At 42.9% G+C, this 21,684-nt stretch overlaps 1 protein-coding gene across 1 annotated transcript in view; it reads right to left on the reverse strand.

The window, feature by feature from the left end:
- Positions 1-21,684, reverse strand: part of LOC118398686 (mannosyl-oligosaccharide 1,2-alpha-mannosidase IA-like) — a 169,735-nt gene that overhangs the window by 85,090 nt on the left and 62,961 nt on the right. The window contains exons 3-4 of the mRNA XM_035794262.2: positions 19,258-19,373; positions 6,756-6,836 (exon numbers count right to left, since the gene is read on the reverse strand). Of these exons, the coding sequence (XP_035650155.2) occupies positions 6,756-6,836; positions 19,258-19,373 (197 nt within the window). The remainder of the gene's footprint in view (positions 1-6,755; positions 6,837-19,257; positions 19,374-21,684) is intronic.

The following is a 21,684-nucleotide window of genomic DNA, read 5'->3' on the forward strand; positions in this document are numbered from 1 at the left end:
ATGATGTCATATCCATATGGTGGTTGTTCTGTTGTGTGATGCCTCACGGTAAAAAACCTTCCCAGTGGAAAGTTTCATTGGTTCCAATGAAGATATTCATTAGTGCCACCTTGAGTGCCGTTCCAACAGATTGCAAGGAACCTCCAGGCATCCCAGCAGGGGATGTACGTTCATTGAGATGCATAGTCACATATGGCAAATGTAAGTTTGACTGTCATGTTCGTAGGGGTAGAAAGGGGCATTGCGCCCCACAGGACAAGCTGCAACAGAGCTATTCTCATTAGTGCAAACAAGTATCAAACAAGCAATCTTCATTACCGCAAAGAACACATGATCCATTAGTCATGTCTTTTAATAGTGTTTAATCATACTATTTTATATACAGCTGCTCCTATCTTGGCATATTAGAAGCATATCACACAACATGTTCCCCATGTAGGCTTGTGTTGTCTCTCCAAAGAGTAGTGTGCAGTGTGTTCTACAGTAACAAAGTCCTTCAGGTCAGAGAGAAGATCTATTAACAATGCTAGAAATCAACTCTCACTTCAGAGTAAAGAGGAGCTCCGGATAACAGAACAGAAAGGAAAGTGGAGGAAAACAAAGGCAAACAGACACACTTCTCTGAGGCAAGAAGCCAGAGGAGAGGACTGAGTGACAGTGCAGTGCTTACCCTCCAAGCTACGACTTTATTTCGGTTCAAAACGTTGTCAGTCACCAACTCCAAAAGGCTAAACATATCCTATCCAAGATGGCACTCTAAAACCCTGGCCCATCCATCACTAACCAGATCATTATTAGCGTGCTCTCTCATGAATGTTGTGGCTTAATTAGGGATGAGAGTAAACAGATTGTTTACTGTAAAAGCGGGTGTCCTGTAACAGATAAAAGCGGCTGTGGACCCTGGGCTATGATTAATATCCTCCATGTCGCGACCCTCTGGCTGCCGTAAACAGGAAAGATGCACTTTATAATCACACCAGCCAAAATAGCAATAAACAGTGGTAACGAGCCTTCAGCCCACTGTTTGCTAATGAGTCGTGATTTACCTGTAAATGCAGGAATGTAGACAGAGCAAAAAATCCATGTGATCTTGTGATAGTCAGTCACTTGAAAATTACTAGTGTGAAATGATTCACTGATTTGTTCGATCGTAATAAGGAGGGCTTCTCTCATCTCGTCAGATAGGCTCTAGGAAAAAAAATGTACAGGCACAAACTGCCTGTCTGTTACTAAAACTTTCAGGACATTCTGAGAAACAGAGATTGCATTCAGACTGCATTAGCATTTCAGTGGGAAGAGAAGTAGTCCTAAGAACATACAGAGGGAAAGATATTGCCTCGACTGAAATGTTCATGACTTCGTACGTCCTAGCCAAAAGATGGCCTTTGAGTACTCCTCTAGTTTCCCTGACTGTGCTCAAAGAGTTGGCAACACTATGTTTCGATCCTATAGTTGTTTTAATTTCACCTTTATTAAACCAGGTAGGCCAGTTGAGAACACCTTTATTTCACCAGGTAGGCCAGTTGAGAACAAGTTCTCATTTACAACTGTGAAGATGGCCAAGATAAAGCAAAGCAGTTTGACACATACAACAACACAGAGTTACACATGGGATAAAGAAACGTACAGTCAATAACACAATAGAAACATCTGTATACAGTGAATGAAGTAAAGATCACAGTTGTATAACAAAATCACAATGGCTGACTGTGTTTTCAGCTAGACTAACCCCAACACTGAGAATACAGGATGTGGCAGGTGCAGTGAAAAATGCATGTTTTCTTGTTTCACAACCATAAACAGGATTAGCTACTTGATGACAGAGGAAACAGGCTTAAGAAGAGAGCGGCTGTGGAGTGGAGCCTACAGGCGTGCGGTGCGGTTTCATGCCAGCCCTATATGGTAGCTAGCTGTGTTCCTGGCCACACTTGCTTGCGTTCGCCTACAGCCCGTTGGAGGAGGCTAAAAATAGGAGCGGGCCTCGTCACCCGCGGAAAACCTAAGACCATGTGTTCGGACGGAGGGAAAAGGCAAACTCCAAGGGTGACCTTGGGTTCGAGCTGCTGGGAAGCTTTGTTCCTCCGGACTGATGTCACTCACACAAACCCAGGAGACACACAGACAAGAGTATAACCAAGAGCTGAAAAGAAATTTAAATCAATGGATTTTATTTTCCCTCTTATGTCAAAAATAAACGCCTGTCTGTCTGGAATGAGAGGGTGCAGCAGCGACGGAGTACATTTTAAAACTCAGTGGGTGAGTAGGAGTGACTAACCGAGTCCGTTTCTGTGTGCTTATCCCTTTGACAATGCAACACTCTCTGAAGACTAGGCTATACACTTTGAAGTATCCCCCCCACCCCACCATTTATATGAATCATCTCCACACACAGCAAACCGGAGGCTGTTATCTTCAGCTGGACCCTACCCTAAACGGTGTAATAAACTAATAACAAAACATGAGAAAAGGAGAGGTTAAATTCCTCAAACCTTGACATGCGTGTTTGATGGCGAAATACAATTTTCCAAACTCCACCAACCAGAGTGTTTTTTTACACAGTCCCTGTGGAGCTTGTGCCATTGGGCCCTGGATACACCATTGGCTGTAGAAAATGACTCATTACAGAGAGTCAAAACAGGACTACTGCGTGTCACACAATGTAACTGAACCGAGAACAGATCAAAAAGACTGCAGAAGCCCGGCTTACGAGCTAAATCCTTGGCTAAGGCGAGAAAAGAGGCAGGTTTGTTAACTGGTTCCAGGTTTCATAATCGTAAAGGTAGGCAGCATATTAGATCCAGGTTAAACTGCATCGATAATGGAGAGGGAGAGATCTAACAAGCAGCTTCCATGTGTCTGGGAGAGACTCCACTGCCAAGGCTGTCTGTGTTCCAGGCAAGCCCAGCCAGACTCCCTGCAGACCAGGCCCTGATCGTATCATTGACCGGCAGACAGACAGACATGAGCCTATTTCAACAGCAGCTCCTCCACTCTCTCACCCCACTGAGAACCACACTGTTTAAATAGCACTGCTGGCGCTACAACACATCTCCAAACAAGATCATTCTAAAGCCTCAGACAGAGCACAGCCAAACGCACCGCCCACCATTAATGACAGGCCCAAAAATGTAGGCGGGTTTCGCAGAGGTATTTAACTTGGTTCCCCCAGATCTCTGAAATATTTAGTCTTACATTATATTTCTTCCTCCTTCTGACATGGTCAAATGTACACATTGTGGGGTACTCGGTGCTCACTTCAGCCATTAGAGCCTGAATACCCATGGTGTATAGAGGTATATGTAAGCTTCACTAGTAAGAGGGAGGGAGAGAAGAGGATTACACCTCAATAACCTTCTCCTGACTCTGATTGACGTAAGATCCCAGATAATAAAAATATCCCCAGCGTAAGATTGTCACAGTAATCAGGTATGAGCGTGTATGAGTGTTTGTGCTGTCCCTAATCTCTGAATAGATTTTTAAAACTCTGGGGTCCATCCAGCCCATTAATTTCTGATTCCCAAATAGCTTTGGTCGGTTATGTAAAATTACCTATGGCTCCGGAAATCAATATCTGATTCATTGAGGAGTTAAGTGCTTTGCTCTGACAGATCAGCCTATCCCATTCAGCAACACGTCAGGTGATGGAAAACTGTACAGCTGTAAATAACAGCAGGTCTAAGTCAGCCCTGTATTAATCACCATCCATTACTCATAGGAAGAAAAACAGCCATGGTCTAAATCAGAGGTGACCGGGGGCCAGGTGGCCTTCACTTCAGTACAACTTATGAATGGTAAAAAACTCCACTGCATCAATAGCTTTTTTTTCAGAAGGTCCTGGTGTAACTGATCTTGCAGTACATTATTAATTAAGCAGTATGCGGTGCGGAAAACGGCCGCAATGAGCACATCAGGTGGGGAGGCTCTTTATGGCTCCTCCCTCATCCCTTTGTCATGATGATGAACAAGTGTCTGTTCAGCTCTCCAATCCGCCGTCTCAGGGCTGGCTGACCGACAGGGACGGGCCTGACCAGTATGCAGGGCTGTGGCTGTACTGCCAAGCATCTGTTTAGTTTCACTGATTCATTCTTTATCAAAGGGTCCGGCCCACTTTGACTTCCACCCAAGCGAAAGGGGCAGGGGCCGTCACTGAAGCCAGGGAGAGATCTCAGAGGCTGCCTACCAGGCCCCATCTCCCCTACCACCCGCCCCCTGGCTTCCTGCACGTGTCTCGGCCGCCATTGTCTTGCTCAAAGCAGCTTAAAGCAGGTTGGGCGTACAGAACTCCCTCTCCTTTCTCCTGCAGGACTCAGAGGAGCTCCCTGGACTCAGGTTCTAAGTCTCACATCAATGGGTCCGCCTCTCATAGAGGATGAAAGGGTGAGCAGAGCTCAGTACACTCAGTTTTAGAGAGGAGGAAATGGATCCAATCTGCTGGGAGGTGGCACAGCCTCACTGTACAGGTGTTGGAATACAACAAAGGAGAATACTATAAACACACCTGGTACACTTGTTAGGTCTGTCAATACCACTATTTCCAAGTTCTGCATACCAGGAAATTATTTTCTATGGTGGTAAGTCAAACACCCTATTCCCTGTGTAAATCAGGTCTAGGTTCTGCCCAGGTTAAGCTGCAGAGCACTAGAAAGCAGCATTACGACACGCTTATCACGTTGTTATGATGAAAAACTGCATGGGACAGGCTTGCCAATCCAAGAAGAACAAAAAAAAAGCATTGCTTTTAACTACAAACCTCTAGAAACTATATTCTTACCGCATGATGCGTCACTACTGTACTAGCATTCCCCATGGCAATAACTCATCTGAAAACAATATGCAATGAACTAGCTGGTACATCTACCTACTGTAAGCCCTTTTAGTCCTGTGGATTTCTGTCTCAGGATATAGTCGCTCTTACAGAGAGGACTTTAACATAATACATACACCAGGTACAGAATTACATATTCCCCACTCTCCAAACTGTAAAAAAAACAACCAGCAAAGGTGGTTCATTGTAGTTGCTTCTGTGAAGCACGCTTCCTTGTTACTGCCATTGCTGCTTGTGCTTAACGGTGTGACTTGCCTCTCCTCAAGCTCCTCTCATCTACATTTTACAGTTCAGAAATCACATTAATATGAATGGAAGCGAAAATACGAGGTCTCATTACAATGAATTACAATGCAGCTTTGTGTGCAAGTCCTGGACATAACACATTGCCATGTTCTTTGTATATTCATTAGTACAGGGAATTTCAATAGCACGCCAGTACGCAAGCTTTTTTACAGTGCATGCTGTAAACTGATGAAACATTCCCCCAATGTCTCTCAGTCAGAACAAAATGATGGGAAGCACAATGAACTCTTGAGAATTCCTGTAGGGAACACTCAAAACCCTGCTTCTGGTGTCTGTCAACAGAGGGCTATTTGGAGAAGCCTGGTGTTAAAAGGTAAAGCATTACTGTCAACCTCACTCTCCAGTAGTATGACTTGCATAAACCCTCAAGAGGGACCTAATTTCATACCATTTTACCTTAATTGGAGGGAAATTATATTAAATTAGATAATTGCTCTGAAATAATTGGCAATATTTGATAAACAGCATCCTTCAGAATGATGCATGGCTTCATAACCTAAAACGCAGTTGTTCTGTGGCGTGTGGGGGGGAAATAATTGCAGTATTGCTCTCCATTTTATTAAAAACCTCTTGCAGACAAAATTGTGTAAGAGACAGAAATTATTTCCGTTCAGAACTCACAAGTTTCCAGCCTTGGTAATTCTATAAATATTTGATAATAAGTCATCCACAGTGAGCATCCACAGTGAGCATCCACAGTGAGCATCCACAGTGAGCATCCACAGTGAGCATCCACAGTGAGCATCCACAGTGAGCATCCACAGAATACAAAAAGAGGGGATACAAAGATCAGCTTCTTTTTATGCTTCTCTTTAGATTGGGCCTCTTCATATACTTTTGCTGAGCTCATTGAACTTCTAAGTGTCTTTCTCTCACTTCGGTGTTGCTACTGCTGTTCTGTTTATGAGAGCCACTTAGCTTGGAACCAAGGTTCAGTAGCTCCCTAAAAACCTTTTGAAATGGGGAGAGAAAAAGCATAGATTTTCTGGTTGGAAAAGTCCTCATGTCTGCTGGAATTCAACTGAAGGAGTCTATTTGGTGGGATCTATGACTTGACCTTATTTTCCAACCATACATTACAGAAAGTAATTTTAAAAACTCTGACGGCATGAAGACAAATAGAGATCTGATATGAGTCACAACAGCTGAACAGGAAAAGGGGTTTGGTTCCTAAGAGATTGTTTCCTGACCATGTGAGAGAACTGCAGTCCCCACACAAATCCCAGAGTTAGCAGATCTCCTCTCAGACGAGATTGGCTAAACCCCTGATATATTTCACAGCTTTACATCTCCTTGAAGGACTGTCCTGCACTCAAGAGATTGGCAGGCAGCAAAGCTCTCACCTCTCTGACGGTACAACTTCCGGAAACGTTGGAATAACACTGTTCCAACATTGCTGCAATACAATTCTCTGAAGCCTCACGTCACTCTTTTCTAGGGGCAATGGTTGTTCAACTATTGGCAGCTATCTCTATGTAATTGTCTCCACTAACATGGTGTCTATCAAACTGTGGCAGATGGAATAAATTATGTCCTCTTTTCCTTATGACATGTATCAGATCTCATTGAGTTATAGCAGTAGTTCTGGGCAGCACCAGCAGAGTTTTCACAGTTAGGTACATACCTCTTTGCCAGAAAGGTAATAGGCAGAGAGCAGGCCTCCGACAAACCGGATGTTCACTTCAAAGACAGAGACCTCAGCATTCTGCAGAGAGAACAAACAAAGGAGAGAGATGGAGAGATAGAGATACAGAGGAATGGAGAGAGAGGGCGAGGGGGAGGAGAGAGACAAAGGTTACATGATTAGGAGTATTCAACCTGCTGAGTCACCAGGCAGCAGCTGACAGGCGGTACACAGGGTAGGAATTAGAGATCGACCGATTAAACGGAATGGCCGATTAATTAGGGCCGATTTAAAGTTTCCATAACGATCGGAAAATCAATATTTTTGGACACCGATTTGGCCATGTTTTTTTTCACACCATTATTTAATCTTTATTGAACTAGGCAAGTCAGTTAACTTCTTGAGTGTAGGAGGCAGGATTTTCGTTTTTGGCTAAAAAAAAAACATACCCGTTTGAAACGACCTATTTCTCAGGCCCAGAAAGTAGAATATGCATATAATTGTCAGATTATGATAGAAAACACTCAAAAGTTTCCAAAACTGTCAAAATATTTTCTGTGAGTATAACAAAACTGATATTGCAGGCGAAAACCTGAGGAAAATCATGACAGGAAGTGCTGTTTTTCCTGAAAGCTCTCTGTTCCATTGGATGCCTTGCCTCCATTTAAAGGGATATCAACCAGATTCCTTTTCCTATGGCTTCCTCAAGGTGTCAACAGTCTTTAGATATAGTTTCAGGAAAAATTTAAGATAACATCGCGTCAGTGGATAGCTGGGTGTTCGCAGAGTTTTGCTTGCGCAACAGAGTGGGGCAGCCATAGTCTCTCCCTCTCCTATTGAAAATGTGACAGTCCCGCATTTTCTACGCAATAGTTTGGGCCGCCTAATTTGCCAGAATTTTACGTAATTACACTGAAGGTTGTGCAATGTGACAGGAATATTTAGACTTATGGATGCCACCCATTAGATAAAATACAGAACGGTTCCGTATTTCACTGAAAGAATAAACGTTTTGTTTTCGAGATGATAGTTTCTGGATTCAAACATATTAATGAGCTACGGCTCGTATTTCTGTGTGTTATCATGTTATAACTAAGTCTATGATTTGATAGAGCAGTCTGACTGAGCGATGGTAGGCACCAGCAGGCTCGTAAACATTCATTCAAACAGCATTTTCGTGCGTTTGCCAGCAGTTGATCGCTGTGCTTCAAGCCTATCAACTCCCGAGATTAGGCTGGTGTAACCGATGTGAGATGGCTAACTAGTTAGCGGGGTGTGCGCTAATAGTGTTTCAAACGTCACTCGCTCTGAGACTTGGAGTAGTTATTCCCCTTGCTCTACATGGGCAACCCTGCTTCGAGGGTGACTGTTGTCGATGTGTTCCTGGTTCGAGCCCAAGTAGGGGCGAGGAGAGGGACGGAAGCTATACTGTTACACTGGCAATACTAAAGTGCCTATAAGAACATCCAATAGTCAAAGGTATATGAAATACAAATGGTATAGAGAGAAATAGTCCTATAATTCCTATAATAACTACAACCTAAAACTTCTTACCTGGGAAAATTGAAGACTCATGTTAAAAGGAACCACCATATGTTCTCATGTTCTGAACAAGGAACTTAAACGTTATCTTTCTTACATGGCACATATTGCACTTTGACTTTCTTCTCCAACACGTTGTTTTTGCATTATTTAAACCAAATTGAACATGTTTCATTATTTATTTGAGGCTAAATTGATTTTATTAATGTATTATATTAAGTTAAAATAAGTGTTCATTCAGTATTGTTGTAATTGTCATTATTACTAATAAATAAATATACAAAAATATATATATATATTTAAAAATAAAATAAAAATTCAGTTTTTTTTTGGTCCTCCAATAAATCTGTATCGGCGTTGAAAAATTATAATCGGTCGACCTCTAGTAGGAATATCCTCGCATCACACACTGAATGTAAACACTGCAGACATACACTAACTCTTTCAGTTGGTGGCACCAGCAGAATGATTGGGTCCCACCAATGTTTTAAATAATAAAATGTATATAGATGTGGGCTATAGCTGAGGACACACTGAGGTATCTACATCCTTATCCCATGACTTTACAGAGGACTCTACAGTACATCAGAGAAGTGATCAAAAAGTGTCATTTTAGAGTCAACTACCTAATGTTACAACAACAAACATTTAACCAACTGTATCGATACAATAGTGTGGTCCACTATCCCCATAGTTAAAATAGAACACAAAGAGGAGGGTCTGTCAGAGAACAGACTTCCACAGAGCTCACACAGAGCTGAGGCTAAACAACACTGGGAAAAGTTATCTATAATTCAGAAACTACCCACACTGGGTTCAATTTATGTGTTATTTCATCTCAAGGTCAAGCTGGGAAGCATGATTTGCCACCAACAAATTTAAGCAATATGAAGAGGTGATGAGATGCCTTCCTGGTATGGAACACTGTCTTGCCCAAACACAGACCTGCACTCAGCCCATTTCCCTTCGAAGGGCCCAAGGCTTGGTTTTCTCCATTGGAATAGGCAGGCTTATTACCCATTCCTCATGTAGATTGTCATTACTCTGAAAAGAAGCATGTGGAGCCTGTCTATCCAGGATAAATTGCTATTCTTTTAATACTGAGAAATGATGGTTTTCATAACCTCATTCTAACTTCCAGCCCTTTGCTTTATATGATAGACCATGTAGAGTGGCCATCAAATACTTAAGTTAATCATATTATTATGTGCTTATTCCTTGAGGTTTTACTGAGAGGAAATGTTCATGTTATTGCCTCCACTTTGAGTGTACCACATAAAACATTTTTAAATAAAAATGGTGCTTTTTACATTGGACTAAACTTTATCTTTCCACAATATGAGAAACTTGCGTTCCTAATGGGGGAGAGAGGCTCAGTGACCACGCATGGTAATTATACCAAATAACAACTAAATATCAGTAGTTAAGACTTTTTTTGACCTAATTTTACCATGGGTTATTTGTTTCCTGCAGACTATTTGTTTTGGGACAAACAACAGAACATTTGTAAACATGTCTTTTTTATGTTGAATTGTAAAGCTTTATCTCTTAGATTTTCCCATACAAAGGCTTCAGCGTAGCATGACTCTGTATTTCAATTACAGTTTTTACATGAGTAAACTAATCTGGTCCGGAGAGATTCTGTAACTTATATTCTTCAATAGTAGAGAACGTGTGACAGGCAGGCAATTTAATTTAACAGCAGGCCAGCAGACAACCTTATAATTAAATTTAATGTATTTAGTCCAAACCTGTGGACTGTGAAACCCAAATTCGTCATATTTCTGTTCGCATTATCAATGGTGTGTTAATGACTTAACATTTTGACAGGTGGCAGTTGTTTAAAAATGGGGAAGGCATTTTTCATTGCTGGAATTAAGTGTTTTTCCCCTGACTATGGACCGAATGACTTGGCACACCTCAGTGGAAATAAGAACTGTTGAGGAGGGGTTGAACTCTCCTGAGGACACTGCTCTATGTAGCTGGGGTGCTTTCCACTCTAAGAGACCTTAGAGAGCTATTCTGGCCCTCAGTCAAGGACTTCAGCGAGGCCAAAGAATCAAAAGGATTTCATGACAGTCTGCTGCACTGCACCCAGGGTTCAATTCCACAAAATGGAAAGTTAAGGATACTGATGAGGTAAAAAAAAAAAATACATGAAGAACATCAAAATGTGATTGTACTGTACAAAACGTGTGAACTCCGTAAAAAGGGATCAAATCTAGACCACCAAAATAACTTAAACTGACAACCTCAACGTATTCAGACCAGATGTTACGGGTTGCACAATTTGAAATCTATTACAGTGAAACCAAAGCAGTCTCACACACGGTATCTTGGCACGAGTCATTGTTGAATTCTCCAATGTCTGAAGAGGTCCTGCTGCTGTTTGTGTAAATATGCAATGTCTTCATGGAAGACTTCATAAACACTGGGGCCAAACTTGGCTGTACTGAACCGTGGTTCATTAAACCCTCACTGTTAATAGGGTGGTAAAGTAGGGTGAGTGTCTGACTGAACACCATTCATTCTTCAGCCGTGTGACAACCCACAGCCCTCCGTATCATGACCATCTACTGAAAACTCTAGTCAGGCCTAACTTCAACCTGAATCAGATGTGATGTTATAATCTTATCAATTATACTCCCTGTCTATGTTAAATGAATGAGCTCCTCTTCCACTGAAAAATTACAAAAGACACTAGGGAAAATAACTGAGATGGGCTGAGGGAATGGAAGGATGGAATGATGTAAATCAAATCAATTGTATTGGTCACATACACATATCTAGCAGATGTTATCGCAGGTGTAGCGAAATGCTTGTGTTCCGAGCTCCAACAGGGCAGTAGTATCTAACAGTGCAGAAGTATCTAAAAACAATTCACAACAATACACACAAATCAAAAAGTAAAATAATGGAATTAAGAAATACATAACTATTAGATTGAGCAATGTTGGAGTGGCATTGACTAAAATACATTAGAATGGAATACTGTATATACATATGAGATGATTAAAGCAGTATGTTTATTTAAACATTCTTAAACTGACTAGTGTTCCATTATTATTGTGGCCAGTGATTTCAAGTTTATGTATATAGGGCAGCAGCCTATACAGTCTAATGGCCTTGAGATAGAAGCTGTTTTTCAGTCTCTCGGTCCCAGCTTTGATGCACCTGTACTGACCTCACCTTCTGGATGGTAGTGGGGTGAACAGCCCATGGCTCGGGTGGTTGATGTCCTTGATGACATCGGGTGCTGTAGGTGTCCTGGAGGGCAGGTAGTTTGCCCCAGGTGATGCATTGGGTTGACCGCACCACCCTCTGGAGAGCCCTGCTATAGCGGGTGGTACAGTTTCCATACCAGGCAGTGATACAGCCTGACAGGATGCTCTCAATTGTGCATCTGTAAAATTTTGTGAGGGTTTTAGGTGTCTTCACTACACTGTCTGTGTGGGTGGACAGTCGGTGATGTGTACGCCGAGGAACTTGAAACTTTCCACCTTCTCCACTGCGGTACCGTCGATGTGGATAGGGCAGTGCTCCCCCTGCTGTTTCCTGAAGTCCACGATCAGCTCCTGTTTTTTGTTGACGTTGAGTGAGAGGTTACTTTCCTGGCACCACTCTCCCAGGGCCCTCATCTCCTCCCTGTTGGCTGTCTCGTCATTGTTGGTAATCAGGCCTACTACTGTCGCGTTGTCTGCAAACTTGATGATTGAGTTGGAGGCGTGCATGGCCACGCAGTCATGGGTGAAGAGAGAGTACAGGAGGGGACTGAAAACGCACCCTTGTGGGGTCCCTGTGTTCAGGAAGTCCAGGACCCAGTTGCACAGGGCGGGGTTCAGACCCATGGCCCTGAGCTTAATGATGAGCTTGGAGGGTACTATGCTGTTGAATGCTGAGCTATAGTCAATGAACAGCATTCTTACATAGGTATTCCTCTTATCCAGATGGGATAGGGCAGTGTGCAGTGCGATTATCTGTGTAAATATTGGGGCATAAAGCAAATTGAAGTGGGTCTAGGGTGTAAGGTAGAGGTGATATGATCCTTAACTAGCCTCTAAAAGCATTTCATGATGACAGAAGTGAGTGCTATAGGGCGTTAAGTCATTTAGTTCAGTTACCTTTGCTTTCTTGGGTACAGGAACAATGGTGAACATCTTGAAGCAAGTGGGGACAGCAGACTGGGATAGGGAGAGATTGAATATTTCCGTAAACACACTTAAATATCTTACTCACGTCTTCTCCGGCCAAGGAGAAGGAGAGCCCACAGTCTTTGGTAGGGGCCGCGTAGGCGGCACTGTGTTATCCTCAAAGCGAGCATAGAAGGCGTTTCGCTAGTCCGGAAGCAAAACAGTGTCCGTGAAGTGGATGGTTTTCCCTTCGTAGTCCGTGATTGTCTGTAGACCCTGCCATATACACTACCATTCAAAAGGTTGGGGTCACTTAGAAATGTCCTTGTTTTTCATGAAAACATACATGAAATGAGTTGCAAAATGAATAGGAAATATAGTCAAGACATTGACAAGGTTATAAATAATGGTTTTTAATTGAAATAATAATGGCATGGTGTTACAAAATGAGCCTAAAGACAACAAGAGCAACATGAGCTCATGGGCTCCCATGAAGTGTTTGATTACTTTTTTGATCACATTTGCATTGATGTCAGAGTGATTAGAGGGACAATGGAGTGCTGAGTACCAGGCAGTTAACAAGTTTGGTAGGCTAGTAATGACCAACAGCAGCATCAGATCGGTCATGTGGAACGACCGTGTGGAATTTGACTGCCTTCAAGACTCGTGACCGCCGGTCAGCCTGTGCTCAGACTGACTCAGGCATTTTCTCCCTCAAAAAACTCTAAATGCAGTCCCCAGATGGCGTCAAGCACTCCTCGAGCATCTTTTTATTTTTTCTGCGTCTCACGAATTTTCTTCTTTGTGATTCGAACACCTCTAACTTAGATTTGTCTGTCTATAACCCTTTTTTCCAATCTTCCTCTGTCCAGTGTCTGTTCTTTTGCCCATATTAATATTTTCTTTTTATTGGCCAGTCTGAGATATTGCTTTTTCTTTGCAACTCTGCCAAGAAGGCCAGCATCTCGGAGTCACCTCTTCACTGTTGACGTTGAGACTGGTGTTTTGCGAGCACTATTTAATGAAGCTGGCAGTTGAGGACTTATGAGCCGGTATGTTTCTCAAACTACACACTAATGTACTTGTCCTCTTGCTCAGTTGTGCACTGGGGCCTCCCACTACTCTTGCTATTCTGGTTAGAACCAGTTTGAGCTGTTCTATGAAGGGAGTAGTACACAGCATCGTACCAGATCTTCAGTTTCTTGGCAATTTCTCACATGGAATAGCCTTCATTTCTCAAAACAAGAATAGACTGTCCTTTGTTTCTGGACATTTTGAGCCTGTAATCGAACCCCCAAATGCTGATGCTCCAGATACTCAACTAGTCTAAAGCAGGCCAGTTTTATGGCTTCCTTAATCAGAACAGTTGACAGCTGTGCTAACATAAAGGCAAAAGGGTTTTCTAATGATCAATAATAAACTTGGATCAGCTAACACAACATGCCATTGGAACACAGGAGTGATTGTTGCTGATAATAGGCCTCTGTACGCCTATGTAGATATTCCATTAAAAATCATCAGTTTCCAGCTACAATAGCCATTTACAACATTAACAATGTCCACACTATTTCTGATCAATATGATGTTATTTTAAAATGGACAAATATTTTTGCTTTTCTTTCAAAAACATGGACGTTTCTAAGTGACCCCAAACTTTTGAACGGTAGTGTAAGTATCGTGTCTGAGCCGTTGAATTGCGACTCCATTTTGTCTCTGTACAGTCATTTTGCCTGTTTGATTGCCCTACGGAAGGAATAACTACACTGTTTGTATTCAGCCATATTCCCAGTCACTTTGCCATGGTTAAATGTAGTTGTTCGCACTTTCAGTTTTGCGCGAAGGCTGCCCCCTATCTACAGTTTCTGGTTTTGGTAGGTTTTAATAGTCACAGTGGGTACAACAATTCCTATACACTTCCTGATGAACTCAGTCACCATATCCGTGTATTTGTCAGTGTTATTCTCAGAAGCTACCTGGAACATATCCCAGTCTGCTTGATCAAAACAATCTTGAAGCATGGATTCCGATAGGTCAGACCAGCGTTGAATAGACATTAGCACATGTATTTCCTGTTTGAGTTTTTGACTATAGGAAGGGAGGAGCAAAATGGAGTCGTGATCAGATTTGCCAAAGGGTGGGCGGGGGAGGGCCTTGTAGGTATTTTGAAAAGTTGAGTAGCAGTGGTCTAATGTTTTACCAGCGCGAGTACTACAGTCAATGTGTTGCTAGAACTTCGGTAGCGTTTTCCTCAAATGTGCTTTCTTAAAATCTCCAGCTACAATAAATGCGGCCAGTTCGCACAAAGTCCAGTGTAGTTCTTTGAGGGCTGTCATGGTATCTGCTTGAGGGGGGATATACACTATATCTATAACCGAAGATAATTTTCTTGGGAGGTAATACGGTCAGCATTTGATTGTGAGGTATTCTAGGTCGGGTGAACAAAAGGACTTGAGTTTCTGTATGTTATCACAATCACACCATGAGTAGTTAATCATGAAACATACACCCCCGCCTTTCCTCTTCCCATAGAGTTCTTTATTCCTGTCTGCGTGATGTACTGAGAATCCAGCTGGCTGTATGGACGGGGATTGTATATCCAGAGAGAGCCATGTTTCTGTGAAACAAGAGTATGTTACAATCCCTGATGTCTCTCGGGAAGGAGATCCTCAGCCTGAGCTCGTCTACTTTATTATCCAGAGAATAAACATTAGTGAGAAATATGCTCGGAAACTGTGGATGGTGTGCACTCCTACTGAGTCGGACTAGAAGTTCACTCCGAATGCTTCTTCTCCGCCGGTAGTGTTTTGGAGCAGCTTCTGGATTAAGTTAAATTGCCCTGGGGGGTACGAACAAAATGATCCAATTCTGGAAAGTCGTATTCCTAGTCGCAATGCTGGTGAGTTACCGCCACTCTGATATCCTTCTGTATTACAGTATGTAATAACACAAAAACAATTCTGGACTAATAATGTAAGAAATATATCAAAATACTGCAAAGTTGCTTAGGAGCTAGAAGCAGAGCTGTAGGCAACATCTTACTCTCTGATAGAACCTAGTGTAGAGGTTCTAGAGCTGAGGTACTGTATAAATGAGCTCCTTCTTATCACAATGCTGAGAGCAATGGCAGTGAATGACAACAACAGTAATACTCTGACAGTAAAATCCCCTCAAGGAAGCCCTTGCGAGGTCACAAAGAGCAGCAGTGAAAACCGACTACTAGAGATGATGCACAAATGCACTTACTAAGCCTGGCTAAACTGCTACACAAACAACATGCTGCCATGTCTGTGGATCACTTGTCAGAAGACTCTTAGTAATACTCATCCTCTGATGCTGTGCCTGTGTGCGTGTGTGTGAGAGCGACAGGATCTACCTGCGCTGCATCTACCTCAAACCTCTGGCTAGCAAATGTCTCCCTTTTGTTAGCATGCAGGCCAATGTCCAGCAAAGCTGTGCAGTCATTACACAGCTCCTGCCTTCAGGCTGAAAGTGGAGCCAGGGCCCTTCCATAATACATAACCTCTGCCTTTGTTCCTGCACTGGCCTTGCCTTTCACAGCAGCCCACAACACAAAGCATCTAGGCACAAGGCAGAGGCAAATAAAGATGGGCACCAGGGGCTTGCTTGCTTTCTCGCTCTTCATCTCTTCCCGGCAGGACTGATGGGAGAGTAAAAGAAAAGTCGTCCCTGGCCATTATAGTCCGAGCTGGTTAGCGTGTTGTGTTTGACCAGACCCGCTTTATATTCTGACCTTGTGTGTCTGTCTATCCGTCGTGCTCGTCTGTCAGAGTGAGTGGGTGCGCTGGGGCAGAGCCTATTAAAGTGTAACACACAAAGAGGAGCGATGGCAGGAGAGGGACCATGGTTCAGAGGGCAAGGCAGTGGCTAGCCTACAACGGATGGGCTTTTCGTTTCATAAAATACTTTTAAAAATCAATTTACAGGGCATGACATGAATCAAAGACTGGGGGAGCTCAGCAAATACTTGAATTACCAATGCCTTGCTTGTCAATGTCAATTGGCTCGATAATCAAGACAAGTGTCATTCAGGGATCCCCACGACCCTGTCTTGAAACCTGAACATTAAACTCTGAGACATCTCCCCTGTTCCAGTGAATCTGTATTGAACAGAGGCATCAGGAGATGCAGTGGTTAGCTCCTGTCTTTCAGTATTCCAGTCATGGCTCCTCACTAATACCACAGTCAGGCGGGATGGAGGGCCAAATGGAAAACCAGACCACTCCATCCATGTTAAGACAATATTGCAAGGGGAGGAGCTGGAGAGGAGGGGGCTGTATCAATCTTTGATTTAGATTATTCTGTATTCAGGAGACAAAGTGAATATTAATGCCTGGTCCACCAGGGCTTTTGTAGGCTCCTTTATTGTTTGGAATTGCTGGAGGGCAGTGAAGCCAAAGCCTTTCAATTAAAAGTTTGTTAACACTCTTTATGAAAGCTTCTGATCACTTATGCTATTTTCTCTCTCTCCCTCCGTTAGAAAAGCATAAGGGTGGACAAGAATTTAGTGCTTCTTAACGAGAGGGTTCTCCAAGGGGAATAAATAATGAATCTGGTTCCCCAACATGGGCAAGATCTAAGAAGACAGAGGAGACATCAAAGTAAAAGGACTGAAGGTGTTTTTTTTAAACCTCAAGTTCTGCAGCGCCATCACCACCCCTCCTTAATCCATGCTAGTATTGAACATTCATTTCACACAGAGACTAGGCTTAATAACGGGAAAAGTGGAAAAGTTTGTCAACAACTTTTAATTTGATGAGTCATCACATTTCCTTGTGCGATAACCTTCCCTATAATCTCTGGTATTCAATTTATCGCAAAATTGCATTATAGGGATATGGGGTGGTTCAGTTGTTCACATACTAAAATTGCACAAATTGCAGTTTGACATTTCTCAAGTGGGGCCATTCCTTTTATTGACGTAAAATAAACCAAGAAAATAACTTGCTAAGAAATCACAAATTGTTGAGGCATGACCAATGGGTTGGAACATGCTGAGTTTACACTAGATTAGAGTTGCATTAGAGTTGATCAAATGCAATTGAGAGTGGTGCAAGGCATAATGCAAATACAAATGATTGCATTCCAATAGACTAGGGAGTTGATTTACAGGGTTATTTGGGCATTATTGATAACTTTTGGTACAGAAGCACAAGTGAGCACCATTGTCAATATCATAATTTCATAGGTATATAAATAATGGTGGATTGCAAAGTTTTTCTAATTAGTGTGACAATGTCAGAGACATACTTTTCAAATAGTTTTAGACATCTCTTTCATTTCCATGTGTGGGAGTTGTCTGAAGGGAAAACTGTATTCTTGAATATTAGAGACAGGAAGAGACAGCGAATGGCTTGAGAAAGGCAATGTGTTCTACCTGACAGACCCACAAAGTCTTAGCTCCTAAAGCACATTACCTTCAGACTGATGAGTCAGGTCTATATTGACTGATTAGAAGGTATCAGAGTTAAGTGCTCTCTCCTTCTCCTTACCCCACACAGTGGAATCAAGGTTACTTCATTCAGTCCACTTCTACAGACATATGCCACTCTAAACAGTGGTTTCTTCCAGGTGAGTACTTTAACTGTTCTGTCTGAAACAGAGCACTTCATCAAGGCCCAATTACCTGGAGTCACCTTGAGTGTCCCTGTATTCTCTCCATGCTGATTACAGTGGGGTCCACCTAACCAATCAGATTGTAGATCTCCTGTCCTTGTGAATGTCAGTGGGTGACTTACTAGCAGAGTTTGGTAAGAGTGCTTTCAGTTTTGCTGGCCCATAATTTTGGAAATTTTGCAGAAGGACCTGGAACTAAAATAATTTTATTCCGATTGATACATTTTAAAATCACAGATCGAAGGGCTGCTGGTCACAAATTGCACGTTTATAATCCTGCTCTTTTAAGCTCTTTGTTTTAACTTCCATTCATTGTTGTGTTTTATGTTGTGTTCTTTCTCATATGGAACTGTATGAATGCTGCTTGGCCAGGGCTCAACTGGAAAATACATGTCAATCTCAATGTGACCTCCTTTAAATAAAGGATAAATTAATCAAAGTAAAAAGACAAGGGTGTTCTATGGTGCTACTAGCTAGCAGACATTGGGTGTTCTATGGTCCTACTAGCTAGCAGACAAGGGTGTTCTATGGTCCTACTAGCTATAGCAGACAATGGGTGTTCTATGGTGCTACTAGCTAGCAGACAATGGGTGTTCTGTGGTCCTACTAGCTAGCAGACAATGGGTGTTCTGTGGTGCTACTAGCTGGCAGACAATGGGTGTTCTATGGTGCTACTAGCTAGCAGACATTGGGTGTTCTATGGTCCTACTAGCTAGCAGACAATGGGTGTTCTATGGTCCTACTAGCTAGCAGACAATGGGGGTTCTATGGTCCTACTAGCTAGCAGACAATGGGGGTTCTATGGTCCTACTAGCTAGCAGACAATGGCTGTTCTATGGTGCTACTAGCTAGCAGACAATGGGTGTTCTATGGTCCTACTAGCTAGCAGACAATGGGTGTTCTATGGTCCTACTAGCTAGCAGACAATGGGGGTTCTATGGTCCTACTAGCTAGCAGACAATGGCTGTTCTATGGTGCTACTAGCTAGCAGACAATGGGTGTTCTATGGTGCTACTTGCTAGCAGCCAGTGGGTGTTCTATGGTCCTACTAGCTAGCAGACAATGGGTGTTCTATGGTCCTACTAGCTAGCAGACAATGGGTGTTCTATGGTCCTACTAGCTAGCAGACAATGGGTGTTCTATGGTCCTACTAGCTAGCAGACAATGGGTGTTTTATGTATAATGGTTATACTCACTACATTGAAGTCCAGGTTCTTCTCCACCCACTCTGTGGCCATGTCAAAGTCCTCAAACATCTCCATGATGTACAGGGTATCCAGAGCATCCACGATGGTGGCTCCTTTTATGCTCCCTGGGAAGGCAAACAAAACAAAGCCTTTAGGACTAACATCATATTTTCCTCTCATAGCAACATATTGTATTGGTGGAACAACAGCACAGTCCGAGTCCAACCAGAGGTAAAGCCTAAAGGGAGGTCAGATCTGGCAGTGTGGTGCCAGGACAACAACCTCTCCCTGAACGTCAGCAAGACAAAGGAGCTGGTTGTGGACTACAGGAAAGAGGGTCTAGGCGCCCCCATTCACTGAAGTGGAATCGGTCGAGAGATTCAAGTTCCTCGGTGTCCACATCACTAAGGATCTATCACAATCCAAACACACCAACACATTTGTGAAGAGGGCACTAGAACACCTCTTCCTCCTCGGGAGGCTGAACAGATTTGGCACGGGTCCTCTGATCCTCCAAAAGTTCTACAGCTGCACCATTGAGAGCATCTTGACTTGCTGCATCAGCTCTTGGTATGGCAACTGCTTAGCATCCGACCACAAGGCGCTACAGAGGGTAGTGCGTACGGCCGAGTACATTACCGGGGCTGAGCTCCCTGTCATCCAGGACCTCTATACCAGGTGGTGTCAAAGGAAGGCTCTAGAAATGATCCAAGACCCCAGCCACCCAAGTCATAGACAGTTCTCTCTGCAATCGCACGGCAAGCGGTACCGATGCACCAAGTTTGGAACCGACAGAACTCTGAACAGCTTCTACCCCCAAGCCATAAGACTGCTAAATAGTTTGTTAAATAGTTAACCAATAGCTACTCGGACTATCTGCATTGACCCTTTTTGCACTAACTTTTTTTGACTCATCACATACGCTGCTGCTACTGTTTACTATCCGTCACCTTATTCCTAGTTAAATGTACACATCTACCTCAATTACCTCGTTCCCCTGCACATGGAGTCGGTACTGGTAACCCTTGTATGTAGCCAAGTTATCATTACTCATCGTGTATCTTATTAAGAGTTTTACTTTTCTATCATTTCTTTTTCTTCTTTCGCTCTGTATAGTTGGAAAGGGCTGTAGTAAGTAAGCATTTCACCTGTTGTTTACGAAGTATGTGACAAATAAAATGTTATTTGAAAGGTCCAGGGCAGCCGGGTGTTGGAACTGGAAGTGTGCTGTTTTAATCAAAGTGCGGAGCATATCTCCTGCTGCGCTGGAATATCGCTTCAGGCAACCTCTGTTTATCTCTGTGCAACGTCAGGCATATGAACAAATGCAAGTCTCACAGAGCACCTTTGGCTATTCTGTCAGGTTTTTACCTGGTCGAGGAGGATGTCTGTGGCAGAGAGAGTGGAAACAGAGCGAGAGAGTACATTAGCGAGGGTTTCTAAGTCTTTTCACACTGGGCTGATGCTTTGGGAAGGCTCTTGGCCACCAGTCCTTACTTCACTAGCTAGATGACATTATACCATCCTGACAGAGCACCGTGTTCATTCATCTGGTATTGTGCAGCTAAAACTGCTTCTGCTTCATTAAGATAAGAGCAACAAGCTAAATGGAATGACTGTGCTGTAAATACATGTAGCCTGTATGCAATTTATTCTCCATTGAAGGTTCTGTTTTCCACCTCACTTTATTGGGCTAAGTGGTGGTGGGGTACGGATGGTTATTCCATCCAAACATATGATGATCACGTATTGCATGACAAGTTATATTGTTGCTGTGTTTGTTAGATCCATAAACCAATTCATACATCAAACAAATCTCTGGAGGGTTAAAGCCTTGTATTCAGCTTTATGGCAGTGACCTAAGACACTAAGCCTATTCTGACGTTGTCTGGTTAAGTCTGACCCTAGCCAACTAAAACTCAACTCCAATATATATGTGACGTCAGAGCTCCAGTCCGCCCACTCTCGTCTCCGCTCAACTCCGTTGATGTGAAGTAGTACATCTTGGAGTTACATTTTACTTGGCTAATCAGACCCATACAACCTCCCAGTGTTGGATCTCAGCTAAACAAGATGCAATACGCACAATAACAGGTGTCAGAATCACTTCTAGTAACACAAGAGCAGCTAATGGAAGTGCAGATGTTGTGTGCTGTGTTCAGGGGTAAACCTTTCATTCAACAGATGGTGACAGAGGAAACATTTATTAGCCACAATAAAGAGAGAGGAGTACAGTGAGGACTGACAGCAGGAGGACTTAGGTCCTTTTTATGCTTTAATTATAAAATCCTGCTTAGCTTTAATTATCAAACCCTGCTCGGCTTGCCAAGCGCTTAGCATAGACCCCATCCCCTGCCATCTAGGGCTGGGCGGCATACCGTATTTTATGATGTACCAGTATTGATACACAGACTGGTTTGAGTTTTGTTAAATGTG

This window comes from Oncorhynchus keta, chromosome 19, assembly GCF_023373465.1.
Source record: "Oncorhynchus keta strain PuntledgeMale-10-30-2019 chromosome 19, Oket_V2, whole genome shotgun sequence".
NCBI classification, from domain to species: Eukaryota; Metazoa; Chordata; class Actinopteri; order Salmoniformes; family Salmonidae; genus Oncorhynchus; species Oncorhynchus keta.